Below are 21,052 nucleotides of genomic sequence, written 5' to 3'. Positions count from 1 at the left end.
CAGAGAGAGTGAGGGGACAGGATCTGAAGCAGGCTCTGCACCGACAGCAGAGAGCCCGATGCGGGGCTTGAACCCACAAGCCGTGAGATCATGACCAGAGCTGAAGTCGGACGCTTAACTGGGAAGTCAAGTTTTGAATACAGTTGACCCCTGAGCAACTTGGGGGTTAGGATCACCAGCCCCCTGCGCTGTGGAAAATCTGTGTATAATTTTTAGCACCCCCCCCCCCCCAACTTAATTAATAGCTTACCATTGACGGACTGGAAGCCTTGCAGGTAACATAAAGAGTCAATTAACATGGGTTTTTTTGGTATGTTATGTTATTACATACTGCGTTCGTACAATAGAGTAAGCCAGAGGAAAGAAAATGTTGAGAAAATCCTAAGGAAAACCCATTGACAGCCCTGTGCTGTATTTATTGCAAATGTCTGTATGTAAAATTGCACCTGTGCAGTTCAAACCTGTGCTGTTCAAGGGTCAGCTACATACTGAATGCTGTGCACAAATTTTGCTCCATTGCTGATGGGGCTCAGTTGGTAATTTAGAAAGCCACATACTACATACTCTGAAAAATGAGGATTTTATGGGTGATCAATGCTGGGAAGAAAGTTGGAGCAGCTGTTTAGCTTGTGTGGTAGGATGGTCTGAGAAGACTTTGTTGGTGGGCGGGGAGGAGGTGGTATCTGAGAAACAAATATTGTGATAAGGGAGGATCCAGAAGGTGAGAATTCTAGGAGAAATGAGTGCTAAAGAGTGATTAAGAAGATGGGTTTAGACCCTTGCAGACCATAGCAAGGATGCAAAGTAAGAAATCCTGCAAACGAAGAATGTTGGTTGAGACCATTCTATCAGTGAATGACATTCCGTAGATTCGGTCGCTACTATTTGCCAGGCAAAGGCTTTGGTTCTAGAAGGGAGCAAATGCCACACAGCTGCATCCTGCTCTTTGTGAAGAGGAAGTCTGTGGGTCTCCAGAAATAGTAGAAGTTATAAAGGAACTGCCTGTCTATATATCGTATTGCTTGTTTTTTTAAACTTCAGTAGTATGTTGGGCGAACTTTCTATTGAACACAAAACCAAAGGAAGCAAGCTGATAATTTTGCTTCACCCAGGCTGCAGTATTAATGGTATATTTTGTATTAAGAAATTAGATTTTTTACTTGGTAAGAAGTTATTATGGTTTTATTGTGAATACTGGTGGATGATTCTACAAGCTCTTTTTTTATTTTATTTTTTTTTATTTTTTTAACGTTTGTATTGAGAGAGAGCGGGCCAGAGAGAGAGAGAATGAATGAATGAATGAATCTCAAGCAGGCCCCGCACTGTCAGTGCAGAGCCCTATGGGGGCACTCCATCTCACAAACGGTGAGATCACGACCTAGGCTGAAGAGAGTCGGACACTTAACCAACTGAGCCACCCAGGTGCCCCTAGGCTAGTGAGGATTCTGAGGCAAATGTGTAGACTTACTTTCATGCTCTTCCTTCACTAGTATTTTCTGTGGTGTTTATCTTTAATCACAGATTCATTTTGGAGAGGATTTATACAGTACATGTCTGATTTCTTTTTTTTTTTTTAATTTTTTTTTTAACATTTATTTATTTTTGAGACAGAGAGAGACAGAGCACGAACGGGGGAGGGTCAGAGAGCGAGGGAGACACAGAATCTGAAACAGGCTCCAGGCTCTGAGCGGTCAGCACAGAGCCCGACGCGGGGCTTGAACTCACATACGGCGAGATCGTGACCTGAGCCGAAGTCGGACGCTTAACCGACTGAGCCACCCAGGCGCCCCAGTACAATGTCTGATTTCTAACTGCTAACCTCACAATACTAGTGAGAGCTAGTGTGGTTGCTCTGATGGGCACCTGCCTCATGTGCTCATTTGAGAGGTTCTCAGACTGTTCTTTGAGGGAGGATCTCTAATTTTCTCTACTGATTAAGCAAGAAATTGGAATCGATTGGAAAATTGTACCAAATTTAGGGGAAATCATAAATGCCCAGAGTAACGAGAAGCAGATCTTTTGTCAGATGTTCAGCTATAGTTTATTTGTTGGGTTTTTCAGAAACTTCTCTGTTTGTACCAAAGGAAAGCAATTGTCATTGCATTCTGCTTCTGTATTTAAGAAAGGTACCAGCATGTTCTACTGTGACAGCCCTCTCTGCAGGCTCATGGACGCGTCCTCTTGTTCCAGATGTGTTTCTTTGCATCTCACTGAGAAGCAATTCCGCTTTGCTCCCGGTTTATTGTTGGCCATGTAATTTTGTTTATGATGTTTTTGTTGCTGGTGGTTTTTCTTGTACTCTGTACTCTGACTCAGGAAGCCCGTCTCCTTTTCTATTTATGGTAATTACTAGAGAGCATTTTATTTTGGCCCTTGGGGAGCGCCTGCTGTGTTTCTTTGTGTGGGCATGTATGTTGGCCTTGGAAAGTGTTTTCTTTGAGGTCAGGGCTTTTGTAAAGTGGTCTGAAAAGTTTGTCGAACCCCAAATGGCCATTAAAATTTTTTGTGTGTGTGTTTGTATAGGACTACTCCCCACGCCCCTCTCCCCCACCCCCCAAGTGTTTCTTCATCAACTTAAAGATAAAATCCATCCGTTACTGTCCTGTTAGAAGTACAAGATCTATTTTCTCTTGTCCGTGGGGTTAGAGAAGGTCTTTTTGAGAGCTGCCTTGATAACTGGGGAATGTCAGGAACAAAAAGCGAGCCGGCAGGCCACTCAGTCTGTCTGGAAACAAAAGTGGAATTGTATGTTAACAGTGGCCAGGAGATTTCCCAGAGCAAAGCCTGACCATCCTTGCTCCCAGGCACAAGAAGAGGGATAGAAGCTTCAGCTGTGCCCTTCAGGTAACCTGGGAATTAGGGTCGTTTGGCAGTCTCTTGAGACTTAGGTAAATGAGAAGTAAAACCGAACATGTGCAGGCCTTTTTTCTCCTAGTAAGTTGACCTTCATTTAGCCTCGTTCCCTATGATGGGATATTGGGTCAGAGATGATCTGTATTTCGAATCTCTCCCTCCTGATAGAATTAAATCAGAGACCAGTCATAACCTAGTTTCCTGATCTTTTACTGAGATGTTATTTTTGTATTTATTACTGGCAAATCAGAACCCATCTCTGACTCAGACACGCAGTTTCCTGCATTCAGTGGGAACTCTGGACGCTTTTGAGTAGTTCATAGCTGTTTGATTCAGTTCCTTCAAGCTCATGGGTTTTATGTTTCAGAGAACAAAAGTCTTAGTATCTGCTAAAACTTCTTGTCTCTGTTTCAGAGAAGACTGACTCTTGATCTAAGAATTTCTGTAAAAACAATAAGAAGTGTATTAAGTCGTTCTGGGTAACTATTTAAATAGTTAATCTGGTTTCCTTAGTTACTTGAGTTTCTTTTTGTTTTCTTAGCCTCATTTGCTCATCAGTTACTTAAGCTTCTAATGTGTACGAGGGTTGGTGTTGGGGAGTTGTAAGAATATAGATCCCATTCACGCCCTGAGAGTGATTTGTACCCAGGGTGGGAGTCTCGATGATAGACGGATGGTCCGAGGGCTGAGTCTAGAGATGTGATTCTGAGTCTTTCAAAATCTCTCAGGGCGCACAGGACACCCTGGACCAGTGAAGTCAGAATAGGGGTGAGGTCTGTACTTCGGAGAGCTCCCCAGGGGGTTTCCAGGGCAGTCAAGCTTGACAGCTAGCATTCTAGTTGGATGAGCTTCCGTGGCTGCTCAAACCTGAATGCCAAAAGCCCTTAGCAATGGAGATGAGAAAGATGTACTCGGCCAAGATGAGAATATGGGTTTTTGGTAAACCCAGAGAACAGTATTTCTAAGGTGAGAATCTTTGCTTGCTTCAGGGGCTTGAGGTTTCCTGAAGGAAGAATGTACAGAGAAAGCCCAGCTTAGGTGTGGCATTGGGGTGTGACCCCCTAGGGGTGGGTAAAACAAAAACCTTCTGACACTCAGCAGGTTTTTTCCTGTATTCTTCCTCCAGGGTCTTAGGGTGTTCGCCTTTGGGTTTTGTAGTGTTCCGCCCTGTTCTGTCTGTGGGTTGCTGGCTTCTAGAACAGGCTGTTGGGGGTCCTTCCTGGAGTCGCTGGAGAGAGAACAGGTCGTCCCTCGTCTTCTCTCCACACAAATCTTTCTGTTTTGTGACCTCTTGAAAACTTCGCCACCGAGTCCCCGAGTTGCTGGACGGGTCCTCTTGTGACCATGTTTTGACTCCCTGTGAGCCAGGCCTCAGGCCCGTGTCTCCTTGCTTGCCCGACTCTGCTTAGGGGTGGATGTTTTTCTTATTTGCATGTGAAGCCTAAATAGAAGAAAGTATGTTTTTAAAGGGTGTGTGTGTCCACGAGAGAGACACAGAGACGGAAATTGATTTTTTATTTAGGACTTGACGTGGCCGAATAGAAGTTTCTTACCAGCAGCAACTGGTGAGCTCAAGCCTCATCACAGTACCCCTGTTGACCGCTGCCACCTCGCTAAACTGCCATCGCTTGTGAATTAGGGCCGTGGTGGCAAGTGGATTTTCCTAGAAGGACTCTTGAGTGTGTAAAACTCTCATTTTCTTCCTTCCATCCATCCGCACTCCTCTGCCTCCATTCACTCTGTTTTGTTTTTATTAAGTTTGTTGATGTGCATTGAGAGCGAGTGGGTGGGGGAGGGGCAGAGAGCGCGGAGTGGGGAGAGCATCCCACGCAGGCTCCACGCTTGAAACCCCTGTAAGTAAGGAAACCAGATTAACTATTTAAATAGTTATCCAGCATGTCTTAATATACTTCTTCTTGCTTTTATAGAAATTCTCTAAGGTCAAGAATTCAGTCTTTGAAATAGAGACAGAAAGTTTTGGCAGATACTAAAGCTTTTGTGCTCTGAAACATAAAACCTATTAGCTGGAAGGAACTGGTCCCCAAATTGTGTGCTGTCAGCGCAGAGCCCAATGCGGGGCTCGAACCCAGGAGCCGTGAGATCCCAGACTGAGCCACCCAGGTGCCCTTTTCACTTTTTTTTTTTTTTTTAATTTTTTTTAAACGTTTATTTATTTTTGAGACAGAGTGTGAATGGGGGAGGGGCAGAGAGAGAGGGAGACACAGAATCTGAAACAGGCTCCAGGCTCCAAAGCACAGAGCCCGACTCGGGGCTCAAACTCACTGACCGCGAGATGGTGACCTGAGCTGAAGTCGGACGCTTAACCGACTGAGCCGTCCAGGTGCCCCTCTTTGTCTTAAAGCATCATCTTTCCTGGGGCACCTTAGTCAGTTAAGTGTCCGACTTTGGCTCAGGTCATGATCTCATGGTTTGTAGGATTGAGCCTCATTTTGAGCTCTGTGCTGACAGCCTGGAGCCTGCTTAGGATTCTGTCTGTCTCTCCTCCCCCCCCCCCCCCCAACTTGTGCGTTCTCTCTCTCAAAAATAAATGTTAATTAAAAAAAGTTTTAAAGCATCGTTTTTCCTAAAGGCTCCAAAAACCTTCTTAGCCATAAAACCACTCCAGGTCAGCCAGCCCTTTGTTTGACTTTGTCTCTAACTTTTACGGGGATGTGTAACCTGTTTTTTTCTGCCCTTCAGTAAATTAGGGTACCAGAAGCTTGATCCTAAGTTTGATTTGTAAACTACTAGTTATACTCAGATCTCCAGTTCTGACCTCTGCTCTAGAAGAGAATGTTTTCATGTTAAGGAAATGAAGTTCCAGGTAATGACTGGGATGACTAAAAACTAAACTCTGGTTCCTCCCTTCTCTCTGCTCCAGAGCTCCCCTTCCAGAAGTGCCTTCTTTTCTGCCAGAGGGGACTGCAGAACGTGACTAGCCGTGGCGGCCACACCACATATACCTACCTGGTGTCCCCCCCCCCCCCCCCCCCCCCCCCCCGTGTGTGGGCAAATGGCAAGGCCTTCCCTGCTTCCCTCCTCAACCACCCCACCCCGCCACAGTTAATTCTCAACAGCACAGTCTGTGGGAACTTTTAAAAATGTACATGAAATGGTTCCTTCTTGGCTCAAAATCTTCCAGTGGTTTCCCATTTAGAGCGACATTGTCCTCTGCCTGTGTCTGCTTTATTCTTTGACACATCCTGCCTGAAGTGTGAACGGTAAGTCTCTACTCACATCCACTTTGCTTATGACATGAGTTTTCTCTTATCATTGCGAAATGCCAACATCGAAAGAATCCTGACTTTGCTTCCAGATAGCCACATTTGCTTTCGCTAACCGCTTTGCTTTAAAATAAGGTTGGACATACATACGCAGTGTCACCTTTGAGGCGGTCAGCCCGCATGATTTTGAGGGAGCTTTGTCAGCCTGTAGGTAAGCACGAGTCTCTTCCTTGAACCTGTGTGCTGGTACGTTGGGTTTTATGGAGAGAGTTAACTGCAGGGACTTTTGTCCTGCGTGAAAGGAGAAATCTTAGAACTGGTTTGGGGGCCTCCTGGGTGCCTCAGTTGGTTCAGCATCCGGCTTTGGCTTTGGTCATGTTCTCACCGTTTGTGGGTTCAAGCCCCGTGTCGGGCTCTGTGCTGACAGCTCGGAGCCTGGAACCTGCTTTGGATTCTGTGTCTCCCCGTCTCTCTACCCCTGACCCCCGCTCACACTCTGTTTCTCTCTCTTTCAAAAATAAGTAAACCTGTAATTTAAACAACAACAAAAAAACAAAAAACAAAAACAAAAAAACTGGCTTGGATGCAGGAACCAGTGAAAGTTTCTGGTTTTGTTTAGGAAACCAGTGTGAAATAGTGATAGAGTTCAATCTCGTCATCGGATTAGGAATAGATTAACTTGTAGGAAATCTATCACATGGAAAACAAACAATTGTTATCTTGTACAAAGGGCCCTGGTAACCTAGAATCGGGCATTCTGTGCAATATAAAACCAAGAGTGGTGGGTAACAGCCATAGGTGGTGAATCGGGTCAAATGGACTGTGGAGCCCAATTGACTGTGTTTCTTGGTACCAAAGTATTGATACGAAAAAGAGAACGGAGAATGAGCTCTCTACTGGCGAGTTTAGAAAGTCTGTTCTTTATTTTCTGTGGAATTACTGAAGTCCTGATGAGCTCCTTTAGTCAGGAAGACCAGTCCTCCGGTTTCCTGGTATTGGCTTTGAGGTGGGGCTACAAGGTGAGCATTGCCACCTCTTGTTGAGTTGTGAGGGAATTAGAGCCTAGAAGGGACGTTGCCTTGGTTGTAAAAGAAATTTTGTAGGCTTCCCAAAGAGATTTGGAAATGTCTCCCATAGTAGCCATTGGGGAGCCATGGAAAGCTTTATGTAGGGGAAGGAGTGACCTGTATTGGTTTTCTGTTTTTTGGGGTTTTTTTGTTTTTTTATTTTTGTTTTTTTTTTGTTTTGTTTTTTTTTTTTTTTTTTTTGGTTTTGTTTTAGAGAGTAACTCCGGTAGCTGTGTTTTTAGAGACCTTGTGTGTGTGTGTGTGTGTGTGTGTGTGTGTGTGTGTGTGTGAGGGGGGATGGTTGCACTAGGGATTGGTTGGTGGTCCTCATTTTGGAAGGTCTCCCCTGTAGGAGGGGAGATGAGGGCGTTGTTTTAACCTGTATCTGGAAGGACGCGCAGCAGTATACCTGGATTTAGAGACTGAACGTGAATAATGAGAAAGAAGCAGGAGTCCCACTTAAGATGCCAAACCCTGGGCAGTCAGGAGGGCGGTGGCAGGGATGATGGAGGTAGAATCCCACAGGGAGGGCGGAGCAAGGAGAGGAGGGAGGAGAGTGTTAAGAGAATGAAATAGACATCATGGGTGTTAAGATCGTTACAGATTGGGAGGGGCAGGAGAGTCCTAGTGGAAGGTCCCCGAGAGGAAACAGGAAAGCCAGGGGAGAATCAGGTGGCTAATAGAAAGTTTGCATTAGGTTTGGCAATTCTAGTGCATTTCGTGGCGGCGGAACAGTTTTCGTAGGCCAGGTGGACGTGCCTTCTGTCACCAGGCCAGTGTGCACCTGTGATTCTCAAAGCGCATGGTCTGCGGGCTGGCAGCATCAGCATTACCTGGGAGAGAGTGGACGTGGGGCCCACAATCTGGGGGCCTTTCAAGCCTTGTGATGGCTTCTCACGGATGCTCAAGTTGGCAGTCATTCTCCTGGGTCGTTGGTTTTGCACATGAGGAAACCGAGTTCTAGAATTGGAACCCAGGTCTCTCTTCCCTCCAGGCTACTATTTTCTTTACGCTTTCCATCTGTTTATAAGTGCTCGCTCATAGTATGTGTGTGTTTAGCGTTTATTTTGGGGGGCGGGCGTGAGCCGGGGGAGGGGCAAAGAGGGGTTTGGGGGACAGAGGATCCGAAGTGGGCTCTGTGCTGACAGCCACGAGCCTGATGCATGCGGGGCTCGAACTCACGAACTGGGAGATCGTGACCCGAGCCAAAGGTGGATGCTCAACCTACTGAGCCACCCAGGCGCCCCGAACTGGTTTTGAGTACATAGCCTGAGCTAGACCCCAGGCTGTTGTGTCAGGAACACAGAGATGATAGGGCACCTGGCAGGTACTCTGTGGTCACACCGACCCATCAGGATGGGATCTTTTTTTAAGAACCTCCGTGCCTAAGGTGTGTCACTTAGGAATGTTTGTGTGAATACTTTGTAGGCCACTTGGAGAGGAGAATATGTGCAAGAAACACGTATCTTGTGGCCCGCCACATAGTGGTATCCATTCATTGTTAGCGCAAAGTGCTAATGGAGGGGGAAACCGACATTGGCCTTGTTTCTGGAGACCCGTGCCTGTAATGACCTGGCACAGAGCACTTCCGGGGTGGTCGTTCGGTCTGGAGAGGGCTGGATGGTAATGAGAAAAGGGGACAAGTACGTATTAGAACAAATGTGGCACAGTGTCCATTTATATGTTCAATCCAAGGACAGGGTTTATTTGAACTGTTTGAAAATAACTTGATAATTTGAAATAGCTTTCATAAATTTGAAAAGTTTGCATAAAATGGCCAAATTCAACCTACTGGCTTGTCATGTAGCCTGGCCAGTCAGTCTGTCCCCTGGGCACGTATATATGCTTACACTTATTTTCTGGATGGGGGCGCTGCTGACCCAGAAAAGCCAGCAAACCCCAGCTATTGGTCAAACTCCTAAAATGACCCCAACACTGGGGAAGAAACAGAAGGGTAAAAATTGCCTCCCCTGCCCCCCCGCCGCGGCTCAAGGCCCACAACCCTTGACTGGTCCTGGCAGGAGGTGGGGGGCAGGACTCCACCTCAGTGGTTTGGGTCACTCTGTTGGTGCTTGGAAACTGGCTGGTGGAAGATGGGGCTTTTTTTTTTGTCTAGTCTTAATTCTGGAGGAATTGTTCTGTAGGAGATTCCTTAGAAAATGACTTGAAGGCATACTAACGTGTTATGTCTTCAGGGCTTACTTGTAGACTCAAAAGTCCCCCCCGCCCTGGATTTCCTATATGTTCCCTGCAAAACTGCAAGGCCACTGTAGCAAGGAGGACTGAGACCGGTTTTCCAGAGAGCTATATATAGGGGTGGCTATTTGCAGTTCACATCGTTCTCCCCTACTTGAGACGCGGATTCTTGTGCAAAGTATTGAATATTCCAGAATTTTCCTGCTAAGCTGAGCATAAAGGTACCTATTTTGAGGAGTCTCGGGGACCGTGTGGAAACGCAGGAGGAAGTAACACACAGTCCTTGAAACCCCATCCAATTAAGTGCAAATGCGTGCTCTAGAAGTCCCCGTGATGATGGAAACCTTCTGTAGCTGCGTTGTCCGTTTTGGGGGAGACATGTGGCTGTTGAGCCCTTGAAATGTGTCTAGTGCAACTTGGAGCATCGTTTTTAATTAATTGTAAATAGCCACATGGCCGTTCGGTTAGCGCAGGTTTGGAATATGCCATTTGGGGAAAATTTTGTTGGGGGGGGGGGAGTGTATTCTTCAGATAGGAAGGCTTTAATGGTGAAAAAATCCAAATCTGTTAGGAGTCCTTTGGGAACCTGCTTGTTAAGAACGTATTCCCAAATGACGTCCTTGTGGAGTCCCAGTCCCCACTGCTGATGCCGAGTCGTTCCCTCATTCTGATGGGTCTTTCCAAAGACCCTGGTCAAGTATTTCCTTGTAACTTGATTTTTCTTTTCTTTCCCCACTCCCTACACCGAAGATGGCCAACCCAGATTTCTGCTGGATTCTTGGAGATAACCCTGCTGTAGATCTTGGGCCTTTTTGATGTTGTCGAGACCCCAGACTGTCAGAGGAAGGGCTGCAGGAAGGTGGAACCCTGTGTTGCTGGCCCTCTGTGCTGTTCCCTGGCTGTGCCGTTTAACCATGAACGTGGGGATGTTGCAGCCCATGCTGTTGCTGCCTTGACAACAGCAATGTCTGACATGCTCAGACGCAAAAGAGCTGACTTGGCAGCTGCCCAGCAGATTTTTATAAAGGCTCAGTCGGTGGCCGGAGAATCAGGCTGTCAGAGTTGTGTTATGCAATAAATCGTTTTGAGCAGAAGTTCTTAATCCAATTTCAGCTGTGGCTTTTTTTTTTTTAATATAAATAGGCGGTAATCAAAGATAAGTACACATTATTTAATGGGAGTTTGGAAGAAGTAAAACTCTTCCTTGCATAAGCATTTTTAGGCTGTTTGCTTTATCCCAGGAAGCGTGTCTCTGGGAGAAAATTTGCTGCTGGAAGTGCTTTTCATTTAAAGTCACGGCGGAGCAACATCCTTCACGAGTTCAGGAAGTCCGTGGTTTCCTGGCCACTTGTCTTTCTAGATGTGAATATTGCCCTGATCCTTCTTTGCTGTTTTGAGTATTGATAGTTGATCCAGTTCATGGAATTGACAGAAAGTGGATCGGCATCAAATGGAGTTGTGAGAGTCTTGTAACGGAGAAAACGCCTTTTGTTAAAAGGGAAGAAATGTTAGTTTTAGCCCAAGTTCTACCGCTCACCTTTTTCTTCAGTGTTTTCTCTTCCTTATTTTTGGCTTCATAAATCCTTGTTTATGTTGAATCCGTGCCAACAAGTCAACAACACTCCCCCCCCTCCCCCCCCCCCGCACCTTTTTTTGGAGGGGGGGATGCTTTCATTGTTCTCTTCCCAAACTGTTGATAGAAGAGGCTGGCATTTCAGACAACAACAAATTGTGTTAAGTAGGGCGACTTACCAGCAGGTATATGCAGAGCTGCTTCTGAGAAGAAAAGGCATTCGTGGATAGGTTTCCAGTCCTTCTCCATGGAAAAAGGAAAGAAGATGCCATCAGGTTCTTCCTCCTCCCCTCCCTCACCAACCCGGTCTTTCAGATTTTGCCTCCTTATTGTTTGGCTCTGTGTGTTTGTCAGATTCCTCCCTCTTCCTCCTCCCTCCCTGCTCCGCACCCCCCCCCCCCCCCCCGCCAATGAAGTGTTTAGTTCTTGTTAATACAACTTAGAGGGGAGGGGTGAGTATTGGAATTGGGCATTGTGCGCCACAGTTTCATTTTTTATTTTATTAATTTATTTTTCATGTTTATTTTTGAGGGAGAGTTTGAACAGGGTGGGGCAGAGGTGGGGGGGAGCGTCCAGATCCGAAGCGGGCTCTGTGCCAACAGCAGAAAGCCTGATCTGGTGCTTGAACTCCTGAACCCAGAGATCATGAGCTGAGCCGAAGTCAGAGTCAGACAGATGCTTAACCGACTGGGCCACCCAGTTGCGCCTCTCTCTCTCTCTCTCTCTCTCTCTCTCTCTCTCTTTTTTAATGTTTACTTATTTTGAGAGGGAGAAGGGGGGGGGGGGAAGAGACAGTGTGAGCAGCGAAGGGGCAGAGAGGGAGAGAGAGAATCTCCAGCAGGGTCCACGTTCTCCACACAGAGCCCGGTGTAGGGCTCAACTTGGGAACCTTCAGATCCTGACCCGGGCCAGAATGAAGAGCCCAGCAGCCTCACGGACTCAACTGACTAAGCCACCCAGGGTGCTCCATCACTTCATTTTCATTTAAAAAGGGCTGGAAAGTCACAAATCCCTCCATTCCCGAGGCCTGGACAAGGTGGATAGAGATAGGATATGTACACGGGGAGGTGGTGTTGGTTTAACTCTTCTGGTAGCTCCTGTCATCCAAACACGAATCCTGTCTTCGCGCTTGTATAAGCTATACTACGGTGGTTTCGTGTTCGAAGGTCTTCCTACCTGTGAATGTGAACATTCTCTTTCCTCCCAATCCGTCCCCCCTCCCCCACGCTACTTACCATGAGGAACAGTTGACTTCCTGTGCCCCCTCCCTGTGGAAGCAGGAGTGATTTCTCTGGAACGGAACGCCATCTTTAATGGTGCCTGTCCTTAGGGATTAACACCCCCCCCCCCCCCCCCCCCCCCACCCCAGCAGGCTGACCTTTAAAACCTTGGTGGGAGGTTCTGGATGTCCGTTTGAAACACAGGTGTGTATCACACTGCATTCCTAGTTGGCTTTATTTTTATTTGGTGATGTGGTTCAAAATGATCTCTGCTGTTAGACCTCATTGCTTCCTACCTCCTGGAAGGGACCTAGTATAATTGGTTGGTTGACCTGTGCCCCAGTTTCCACCAGTTGTTCCTGTATCATTATTTATGATGTCCTTGGTTGGGATGATAAATTACTTGGTCACTCTATCTGTGATGCTTAAATCTCTTCTTACTCAGTTTGCTCACAAGTGATAGGAAATGAAGTACCTCCCATCGGAAGGGTCCTATTTCGTTTTTAAAATAATGGTAATGGCTAGAAAAAAGGTTTTTAAAAACCCGAAATGTTTCCCTCTAATCCATGCATTTCCATCTTCGTCTCCCCTTCTAAGTCAAGATGGCCAGAATTTAAAGCCGTAACAAGCAGTCAGACCTGGACAGATTGCATAAGGATGCCTTGAGAGATGACCTTAGAACTGAGGTAGTTGTAGAGACCAGTAATAATCCCTCCCCTTTCTGTTCTTTTACCGGCCTCCAGCTAGAGCTGCTCATGGATTGTTTTTTCATATAACATTTACATTCACCTCTTGAAATGAGTAATCTTAATGTTGCTACCGATTAGGAGTCATTGGGAGTTACATGTGTGACGTTTTCTCCCTGAGATTAAATTACTGAGTTTTGAAACTTTGCTTTGGGCACCTGCCCTCTAACGTGGACCAGTTGACCTCACATGGCAGCTCTCGTTTCTCTCCAGCTGTGTGACCTTTTGGGCAAGACCTTGAAACTCACCTCTTTTTTTTTTTTTTTTTTTTTTTTTTTTTTTTTTTTAAGATACTTGTGATGTCTTCCTTTCCCACCCATTTTAAACTAAAAGGAGGTGGTAGCAGGCTTTGCAAATCTTCAACCTGGATGTGAGCTTTGGGGTATTGTCAGGTGATGCCATCCCTCACAAGTGTGGGGTCTTCATGCGCTAGGCTGGCGCTCCCATGTTCTCATGTGTCTTATTACGAGGCTTGGAGCCATTACGGGTCTTTGTTTTTTTTTCCTTCAATAAAAGATGATGACCATAAGCATTTCAAGTTTAATTCCTGACCAGCTGCCATTTTTGATGAGAGATTCTCCAGTTATTTCAAAGAATGGCAGAGATTTTTCAAGTGATAAGAAATCCCTGTCACTTCTGCATTTTTTTTTTTTTTCACTTTTACTTCGTAAAGCCTTAATGCTCAATTTTCCATTTGCTGAAGAAAGTGACTTTTAGTAGTCAGAATAGTAAAGTGAATCTAGATCCTTGTGATTTGTTGTTGTTGTTCTTTTTCTTCTTAAAATTGGGTCAGGAGACCCAGATATTCTTATTTATGGCAGTGTTTGCAGAGCATTTTGTTTTGTGGTTGGGGAACTACAGGTTAAGGAATTAGGGGATGAGAACGAGGGAAGGTGGTATGTTTGGTTGTTTGGGGGCTTGAATTGTGCTTCCCCAATAATGGGGTGAAATGTAAAAACTCAGAGGTCTTAATGATACCCCAATGGCAAGAGGTTAAAAAAATCTTTAAGGAAATTCATAAAAAGAACTTGACACACTTGGGAGGTGCCTGGGTAGCTCAGTTGGTTAAGCATCTGACTCTTGGTTTCAGCTCAGGTCATGATCTCACGGTTCGTGAGTTCCAGCCCCACATTGGGCTTCATGATGACAGTGTGGAGCCTGCTTGGGATTCTCTCTATCCCTCTCTTTCTCTGCTCCTCTCCTGCTCGTGTGTGCGCTCTCGCTCTCTCTCTCTCAAATAAAAACTTAAAAAACTGATACACTCTGGGTGGCTGAATTTGTATCAGAATAAAGCCACTGGACTCCTGACAGTGGCTACAGCCTCTCTCTGTCGTCTTTTATTAAGCTGACCAGTAAACCAGAAGGGACTAGATACTTGGTTTTAGGGGAGCATCCCAAAGGAATCCAGGAAAGGATCTCTCTCTGTTCAGTGCCACACCGTCCAATCTTCCGTGATTCCATCTGCCCAGAGAGCCACGTGGCCTGAAGGTGTCTAGGGAAGGTCGGAGGGGATTATTTGGAATTGTCAACTCGGAGGCATGAGTGGAATATCAGTTGATTTGAAAATTGTGATCTGGGAATGTATAATTGAATATAGCGGGTGGGAGGGGGAACAGAATGGGAGAGTCCTGAGTGATAGAGAGGAAGGGGGGCGGAGCCTGTGTAGCTGGAGCTGGAGAGAATTGTTTTGTTGAAGGAATTAGTCAGTATTTAGCTCAAGGTACGGGACTCTGGCAGGGTCATTAGGTTTGGGCCCTATGAGGCCACGTGGATTTCCAGATGGGTGCCATTTTCTTGTAGGGAACTAGGTGGATTGAGTAGGAGGGCTTTGGTATGTTGGCAAGCTTACTGCTGAGAGAGTGAGAGAGAGAGGGAGGGAGGGAGAGAAGGGTAGCCAGCCCTTTTGGATTAGCACTGTGGGGACTGTTTTATGGGGGTAGCTGTAATTTACATTAAGAAAACAATAGAGATTCATGCACTCCACTTAAAATGCCCTGGATGTTCGTAAGGTTAGGGACAGGCAGGCCATATGTGGGTAAACCTAGTGGGAAGCGAGCTGGCACTTGAGTCTTATGTTTCCAGAAAGGTTTATCGAGCTCTTACTCTAGCAGGCTTGTCCTAGGGGCTGGGATATGTATACATAGTGAACAGGATTTCCTGACCCCATGCCGCCATTGTTTAAATGGCTGATGAAATTGGTTAAATGACTATTGAAGGGGAGGGGGGGGGGAATAAAAAAGCCATAAACTCTTAGAGAAGTGTTCATGATCCTTCTGTCAGGGCTGTTTCGTAGAGCACTCCGTACTGGACTGTTCTGAGTGACCGTTAAGGACCCGAGGTACCTTCTTGTAGACTTTCTGTGACCTACAACTTGGGCATTCAGCCCTGTGTTGCCCCCTCATTGGGTGCAGGCTACACTTGGGCTTTCTGCGTCAGGCAGCTTCACGAAGGGGGAGTGCCAGCCTCTCCTGGCTTAGGATAGGGTGACTCATCATGACCCCGCAGCTGTGAAAAGCAGCCTGAGTTTTAATTTCTGAATTATGACCTCCTCATTGAGCTTTTGGAAACAGAACAGAATCCCTTATTACCTTATTGTGTCTCGCCTCAACACCGAGGGAGGCGACCAGGCTTGACCAGCACGGTACATTATATAAAAGAACTCTTGTGTTTCCAAAAAAAAAAAGTTTGCCTTTTTTTTTTTTTTTTTTTTTTTTTTTAATGTCTAGAATTTGAAACCCCATAATCTGGGTCATGCGTTTGCTTCTCCTGTAGTTAAAGTACTTTATAGGTTTCATGAAGCGTCTTTTGTCAGTAAGTGAACCTTAAATGCATCTTCCTTTGCGGGCGGTTTCATCTCCCATGGTTTATGTTTTAATTAGACACTAGTTGTAGGGGGTATAATTCTCTTGTGTGGAGGCCCGAAGTCAGAACGAAGCCACCAGTCTGAACACGATGCAGTAAATCATTGCAGGCATTTTTGCATTGGAAGCTATTTGGGGGTTTTATCATTTACAAACTGTGGGTGTGAGGAGATAATAGTCTGTAATCACATCGGCGTTACATGAGAATAGGACTCTGAGCATGAAGAAGAGAATTCTGCCAGGCCGCCTTACCTGGCTGCTGAGAAACGATGAGATTGCCGCCGCACTGTGTTGAACTTGAGGAGGAGTTAAAGTTTATCATCCCAGTTGCAACGGATCAGCTAGAGGAGCAGCGAGTTCTTTTTCTTTTGTGCCTTTTGTGCATCATATGGGTCAGTCCTCTGCCTCTTTTTTACTCAGATTGGTTATTTGGGCTTTGCAAACGGGGTCTGGTCAGGTGCTTCATTTTTCTGTTTGTTAACCGTGTAAATTGGGAGGTAGAGAGCGACTTGTTCGCAGTAGCAGTGGAGAAATTCCATGGGCTTCTGAGGCAATTCACTGGCTTCTTTCAGCCCTTGGGTTCGAACCTCGACCCCCCCCACCACCCTGGTCTGGTTTAGTAGAGCTCTCCTGCCTCTCAGGGAACACGGCCAGGAAGACAGGATGTGCCTCCTTCCTCTGGAGCTACCGGAAATCTCAGTTGGCAGATGGGCAGGCGTGAAAGGTGTCGTGGGGCAGGTGGAAATCCCAGCTCTTCTTTCCCAGGGCCCTCTTTCCCCTTAGTACGGAAGACGGAGGATGGCTCTCTTTCTGGGAAAATCCTGGAAGCTTAACCAGAGTGCAGCTTCAAGTTATTTAGGGCTTAGAGTCTCTGTGTGGTTGGATTTCTAAGATGTAGTTTGTGTTGACGCGGAATTTAGGAGTTTAAGAGCTGGAAAAGACCTCCGGTCATCTGGCTCCCTTACCTAGTCCCAGGGAGCTTTTACGGGAGGAGAAACCAGTTCTGTCGGACATGCAGGACAACAGTGCCGGCTTGACCTTTGAGGTCTTCCGTTTGAGCAAAAGGAACCCGAAGTATCCAAGATTCGCCTTCCTGCATTTACCCAGGGCATTAATATTTGCGTTGATCTCCTAAGGCCCGAAGGATCTGAGAAGCTCCAATCCTTCATTCTCTAAGTTGAACTATTATCAAATGCTTAAGTCTTTAAAGCAAGGATGTGAACATAAGGACTTCTTCGATTAGCGGACGGTAGGCAGGTATCCATAGGAGAGAATCTAGGACTGTTCTCAGCCGTGGGAATTGGCGCTTTAAGCCTTACAGACCTTCTTGCTGGTTGGTTCCCTGAGACCATTGCCTCCACTTCGTCCTGGTACCCACCATCTCCATGTTTCCAGATGTAGCTTCTGGTCTCCCTGCTGGTTGGCGCCCTCCCCTCCTCCTCTTGGCGCTTCTGGATTGTCCTCTGTTTTTCTGTGGCCACTACTGGAATGGCTGGGATGGTCTCTGGCCTGGCTGCTGGTGGTTAGGATTTTCCCCACCCCCACCCGCCCGACCTGGCCTTCCCTTGTTCTGTTCCTCTCCAGAACTTGCATTGCATCTGATACCACAGACCTAAGGGAGCCACGCTAATTAGACCTTCAAGACCTGTTATTAACCTGTGTGTATTTCTTCTTCTTCTTTTTGTTTTCTTTACGTCACCCCTTCGCAAACCTCCTGCCCCTGCCTCCCAGTTCTCTCTGCTCCGCCAGGATCCATTGCCCTTTTCTGCTGTGCTCTGTCTCTCTCATTCAGGGCTCATTTCCTTAAGAGGTCAGTACAGATCCAATTTCACTTCTTCTGACCGAATTGTAAATTCTTTGAAGGCAGCACCAACCCCCTAGCCCCCAGTGCCAACGGCAGCAGTTTCTAAAAGAGTGCGGCGCATGTGTGTGAGGCAGCACACGTCCCAGAATTCCTCAGACACTCCAGCACGGTGGTTCATTACGCCTGTGCTTTTGGGGGTACGAACTCCTGTTTCGAAATGTTGCCAGGCATATAGAACTTGAGTATTATTGGCTAATGAGGGTATGTGGGCGTAAAGGTTTGTAAAGGAGGCGAGCTGGTGGCCGTCTTTCCACCCCCTTTTGTGGTCCGTGGGTTAGCTTTTCTGGGGACTCTCCAGACGTCAGGAAGGTCGTGCTGAATGAACCATTACCACAGGATGATGGGATCCCCTGGAAGTGCCTGTCACTCTGATACTTTGGAGTTTTCTTTAACGTTTCTTTTGATTCTTCATATTTACTTGCTTTTTGTGTTAAGTGCTTTCCCTTCTCTCTTTCCTGTTTCTGCAGGATGACAGCGATGGGATTCCATGGTCAGAAGAAAGGGTGGTGCGGAAAGTCCTCTATCTGTCTCTGAAGGAGTTCAAGAATGCCCAGAAGAGGCAGCACGGGGAAGGCATTGCTGGGAGCCTGAAGACCGTGAATGGTGAGTCGCCTGTCTTGTTGGAATTGGATGATGTCTTCGGGCACGGCCTTGTTTCTGAATCGGATGTGATCTGGGCGGCTTGTGCTTCTCGAGCTAGGCCCCTCTTGGCAGTTATTTTGGACATCCTACTGGGTTTATAGATTCATTTCTTTTATGCTCCTTTGTATGCTGTGTAATATAATTTGCAGGGTGCCTTAATTAGTCTGGTCCCTGTAGATAAGACCAGGGCTGTGATCTGATTTCTACTAGGTCCTGGGTTGAACGTAGAGTCTGTCTTAACAGGTGTTTCTGTGGATCTCTGCCTTTCTACTTTGCTGCGATGTGGGGCGGTTCTCCCCGATCGTCTTAGGGAACCAGTAAGAAGGTTTGTAAGGTTTAAAGTGCTGATTCCCACAACTGAGGGCAGTCCTAGATTCTCTCCTATGGATACCTCCCTACTGTCTGCTGGTTCTTCTCCCCTGATTGTATAGGAAGCAGCTTGGATCTACCATTTGCCTCCTACCCTTCCTGCTCTCTGGCTCATAGCCTCCTAAGTACCTGCTTCCTTGTTGATCAGGCCGGGCAGGTTGTTATGTGGAGGCTGGTATACGGTGGCACAGAATGCCCGAGCCTGTGGAAGTGCACCTGTATGATTATCAGATGGATCCTTGAAGCCTGGAGGGAAACTCGCTCTTCCCCGAGTTTATTCTGATGTCTCTTTGGAACAGGGTTAGCATGGTGGAATTGGAACCCTCCGATGCTCCAGAAGCTCATAACCGAGCTTCTGGTCACGGTCTGTATTTCGTTGCAGGGGATGTGGTCGTGGTGACATCCCAGGCTCTGTCCAACTTTGTTCGTCCTTCAGAATTACAGAGAAATGTGAATGAATCGATCGTGTTCTGGTTTGTACCTGCTTGGAGCAAGCAGATAAGGAAGAGGGGATTGTTCTGTTTCAGAGTCTTTGCTCTGGTCACGGGGTAATAGAGGCATTTGGAGGGTATTTGGCAGCATGCCAGGGTGCAGGGTGACAGGTTCACTTAGGGCCTCCAGTTTCTTTCCATTTTGCTTAGTTGTACGGTGGGTTGTCTGGGAGCCTCTTCTTGGAACCAGTGCTTACAGGCGGGACCTGTTGCCACTCTGTTTGCACAGAGCCATGGCAGTGCTTTCGGAGACGATGCCCTCCCTGCCACTGCCCCCACCCTCCCCGTCTGTCCCTGTCTGCTTCTAGTACTGTGTGACTTGAAACCAGAAGCCCCTGAAGTCTGAGCCAACATGTGTGGGAAGCCCCCCCCCCCCCCCCCCCCCCCCCCCGCCGGCTTTTGTTTTTGAATCAAAAGGTAGAAGGTAAGTTGTAGAATGTGTTGTCACAGGTATAGAATCTGGAGCCACGTGTGATGTGATGTGATCATTCGTGTTCTCGGCTTCACGGTGAAGATGGTGATTTGCTTTACGTTTTTTATCCGGCGGCGGGGGGGGGCGGGGAGAGAATGTCCCTGAGTCCTGGAGTTACAATAGAGCGCTAGCTGCTGGGGGTGTAGTTGTTACTGTTGTGATCAGGCGTGCTCTCGTTCTGCTATTTAGGAGGGGAGATGCCTTCGTGGTTTTTGGAATCCGTTAACAGAAAACAACCCAACGGAGAAAAATCAGCTTTTCGGACAAGTTAGCCGGGTGTCCAGGATTAAATCAAGGTGGAATTTAGGTGACGATCTTTACCTTTTGTTCTTTTAAGAGGGAACCTGCCCTGCCAGCTAGCTGACCACACGTAGCTCTCTCGTTTTCTACCGCCCTTGTCAAGGGCTTGATGGTGCTGAGGAAGAGGTTCTGAGAAAAGTGGCAAAGACCGTGTTCTTGGGATCGTTGAAGACTTTATGAAACTAGTATAAGAATTCGTTCAACAACAAAAAAGAGGCTTTTGTTGTAGTTCGTATTTCCTGCTGATAAAGACGGACTTGTCATTTTCTTGTTTAAGCACCAAGACCCCAAGGCGCCTCTCTCTCTCTCTCTCTCTCTCTCTCTCTCTCTCTCGGTGGTGAAATTGCTGTGAATAGGCCTGTTTCTACTTCTTGTTGGTGTCAGTGGAGCCAATGGTCCGAGTCCACGTTTTTGTCGTTCTGTGCCTTGGATTTCCATAGCTGTTCTGAGTAAACACGACTCTGTGTTTCAAGAATAATTTTCTTGAGGGCAGCCAACAGGTTGAATTGTGCTTTGTTTTTGGGGGCGTCCCAGAGAGCTTGGGAGACAAGCAGCTCCTTCTCTGTAGGTCCTCAAACCTCAGCCGTGCTCTCCTAGGGGGCATGGTGCAGAGAAAGCAGGAAACATGGAGAGCGTCCCAGAGTTTTTTGGCAGCTGAGGTTGGTGGTAGGATGATTGCAAGCAGTGTTGTGTGTGTGCACGCATGTGTGTGCCTGTGAGCATGTCCCCTGTTTGAATGGTTGCTTCGTACTCCTCGTGTATACTCTGCATGGTAGAATGATGACCTCGTCTTAAGCTGTGCACCGCACGCTGTCTTGGGGTTCTGCCCTGGGGGCAGATGAAAATAGGTTAGTAGGGGAGTAGGTTTTCACAGCCCTGCAAGGTGCGTGTTTGTTTTTTGGTGTTTTGTTTTGGTGAGTTATCTAACCTTTTGAGATTTCTCTTGCAAAAACTGAACTCCATTGGTCCAGTGTTAGTTGTCAGAGAAATCTGTCTGGCAGTACGGCTTTGAAGCTGCCCCGTTCAGAGCCCTTGTTAGGACACGGGCAAGGAAAGTGACGAGACAAGGATCAGAGCAGGTTCCTGTGCCCAGATTGGCGGGAGGGTTAGCTGCTGCCCCTGTGCCGCCGCCTACCCCTTTACATGCTTTGCAGCGGGGGACCTTGGGTACTGA

General features: G+C 46.9%; 1 protein-coding gene across 6 annotated transcripts in view; it reads left to right on the top strand.

The window, feature by feature from the left end:
- Positions 1 to 21,052, top strand: part of JARID2 (jumonji and AT-rich interaction domain containing 2) — a 272,087-nt gene that overhangs the window by 105,688 nt on the left and 145,347 nt on the right. For all 6 annotated transcript variants that reach the window (XM_078446618.2, XM_078446619.2, XM_081795699.1 and 3 more), the window contains one exon: positions 18,072 to 18,207. In XM_078446618.2, the coding sequence (XP_078302744.1) occupies positions 18,092 to 18,207 (116 nt within the window). In that variant the 5' untranslated portion in view covers positions 18,072 to 18,091. The remainder of the gene's footprint in view (positions 1 to 18,071; positions 18,208 to 21,052) is intronic.

This window comes from Panthera onca, chromosome B2 (assembly GCF_046562875.1).
Source record: "Panthera onca isolate mPanOnc1 chromosome B2, mPanOnc1 haplotype 2, whole genome shotgun sequence".
NCBI lineage: Eukaryota > Metazoa > Chordata > Mammalia > Carnivora > Felidae > Panthera > Panthera onca.
This window is presented reverse-complemented; position numbering and strand designations above follow the sequence as displayed.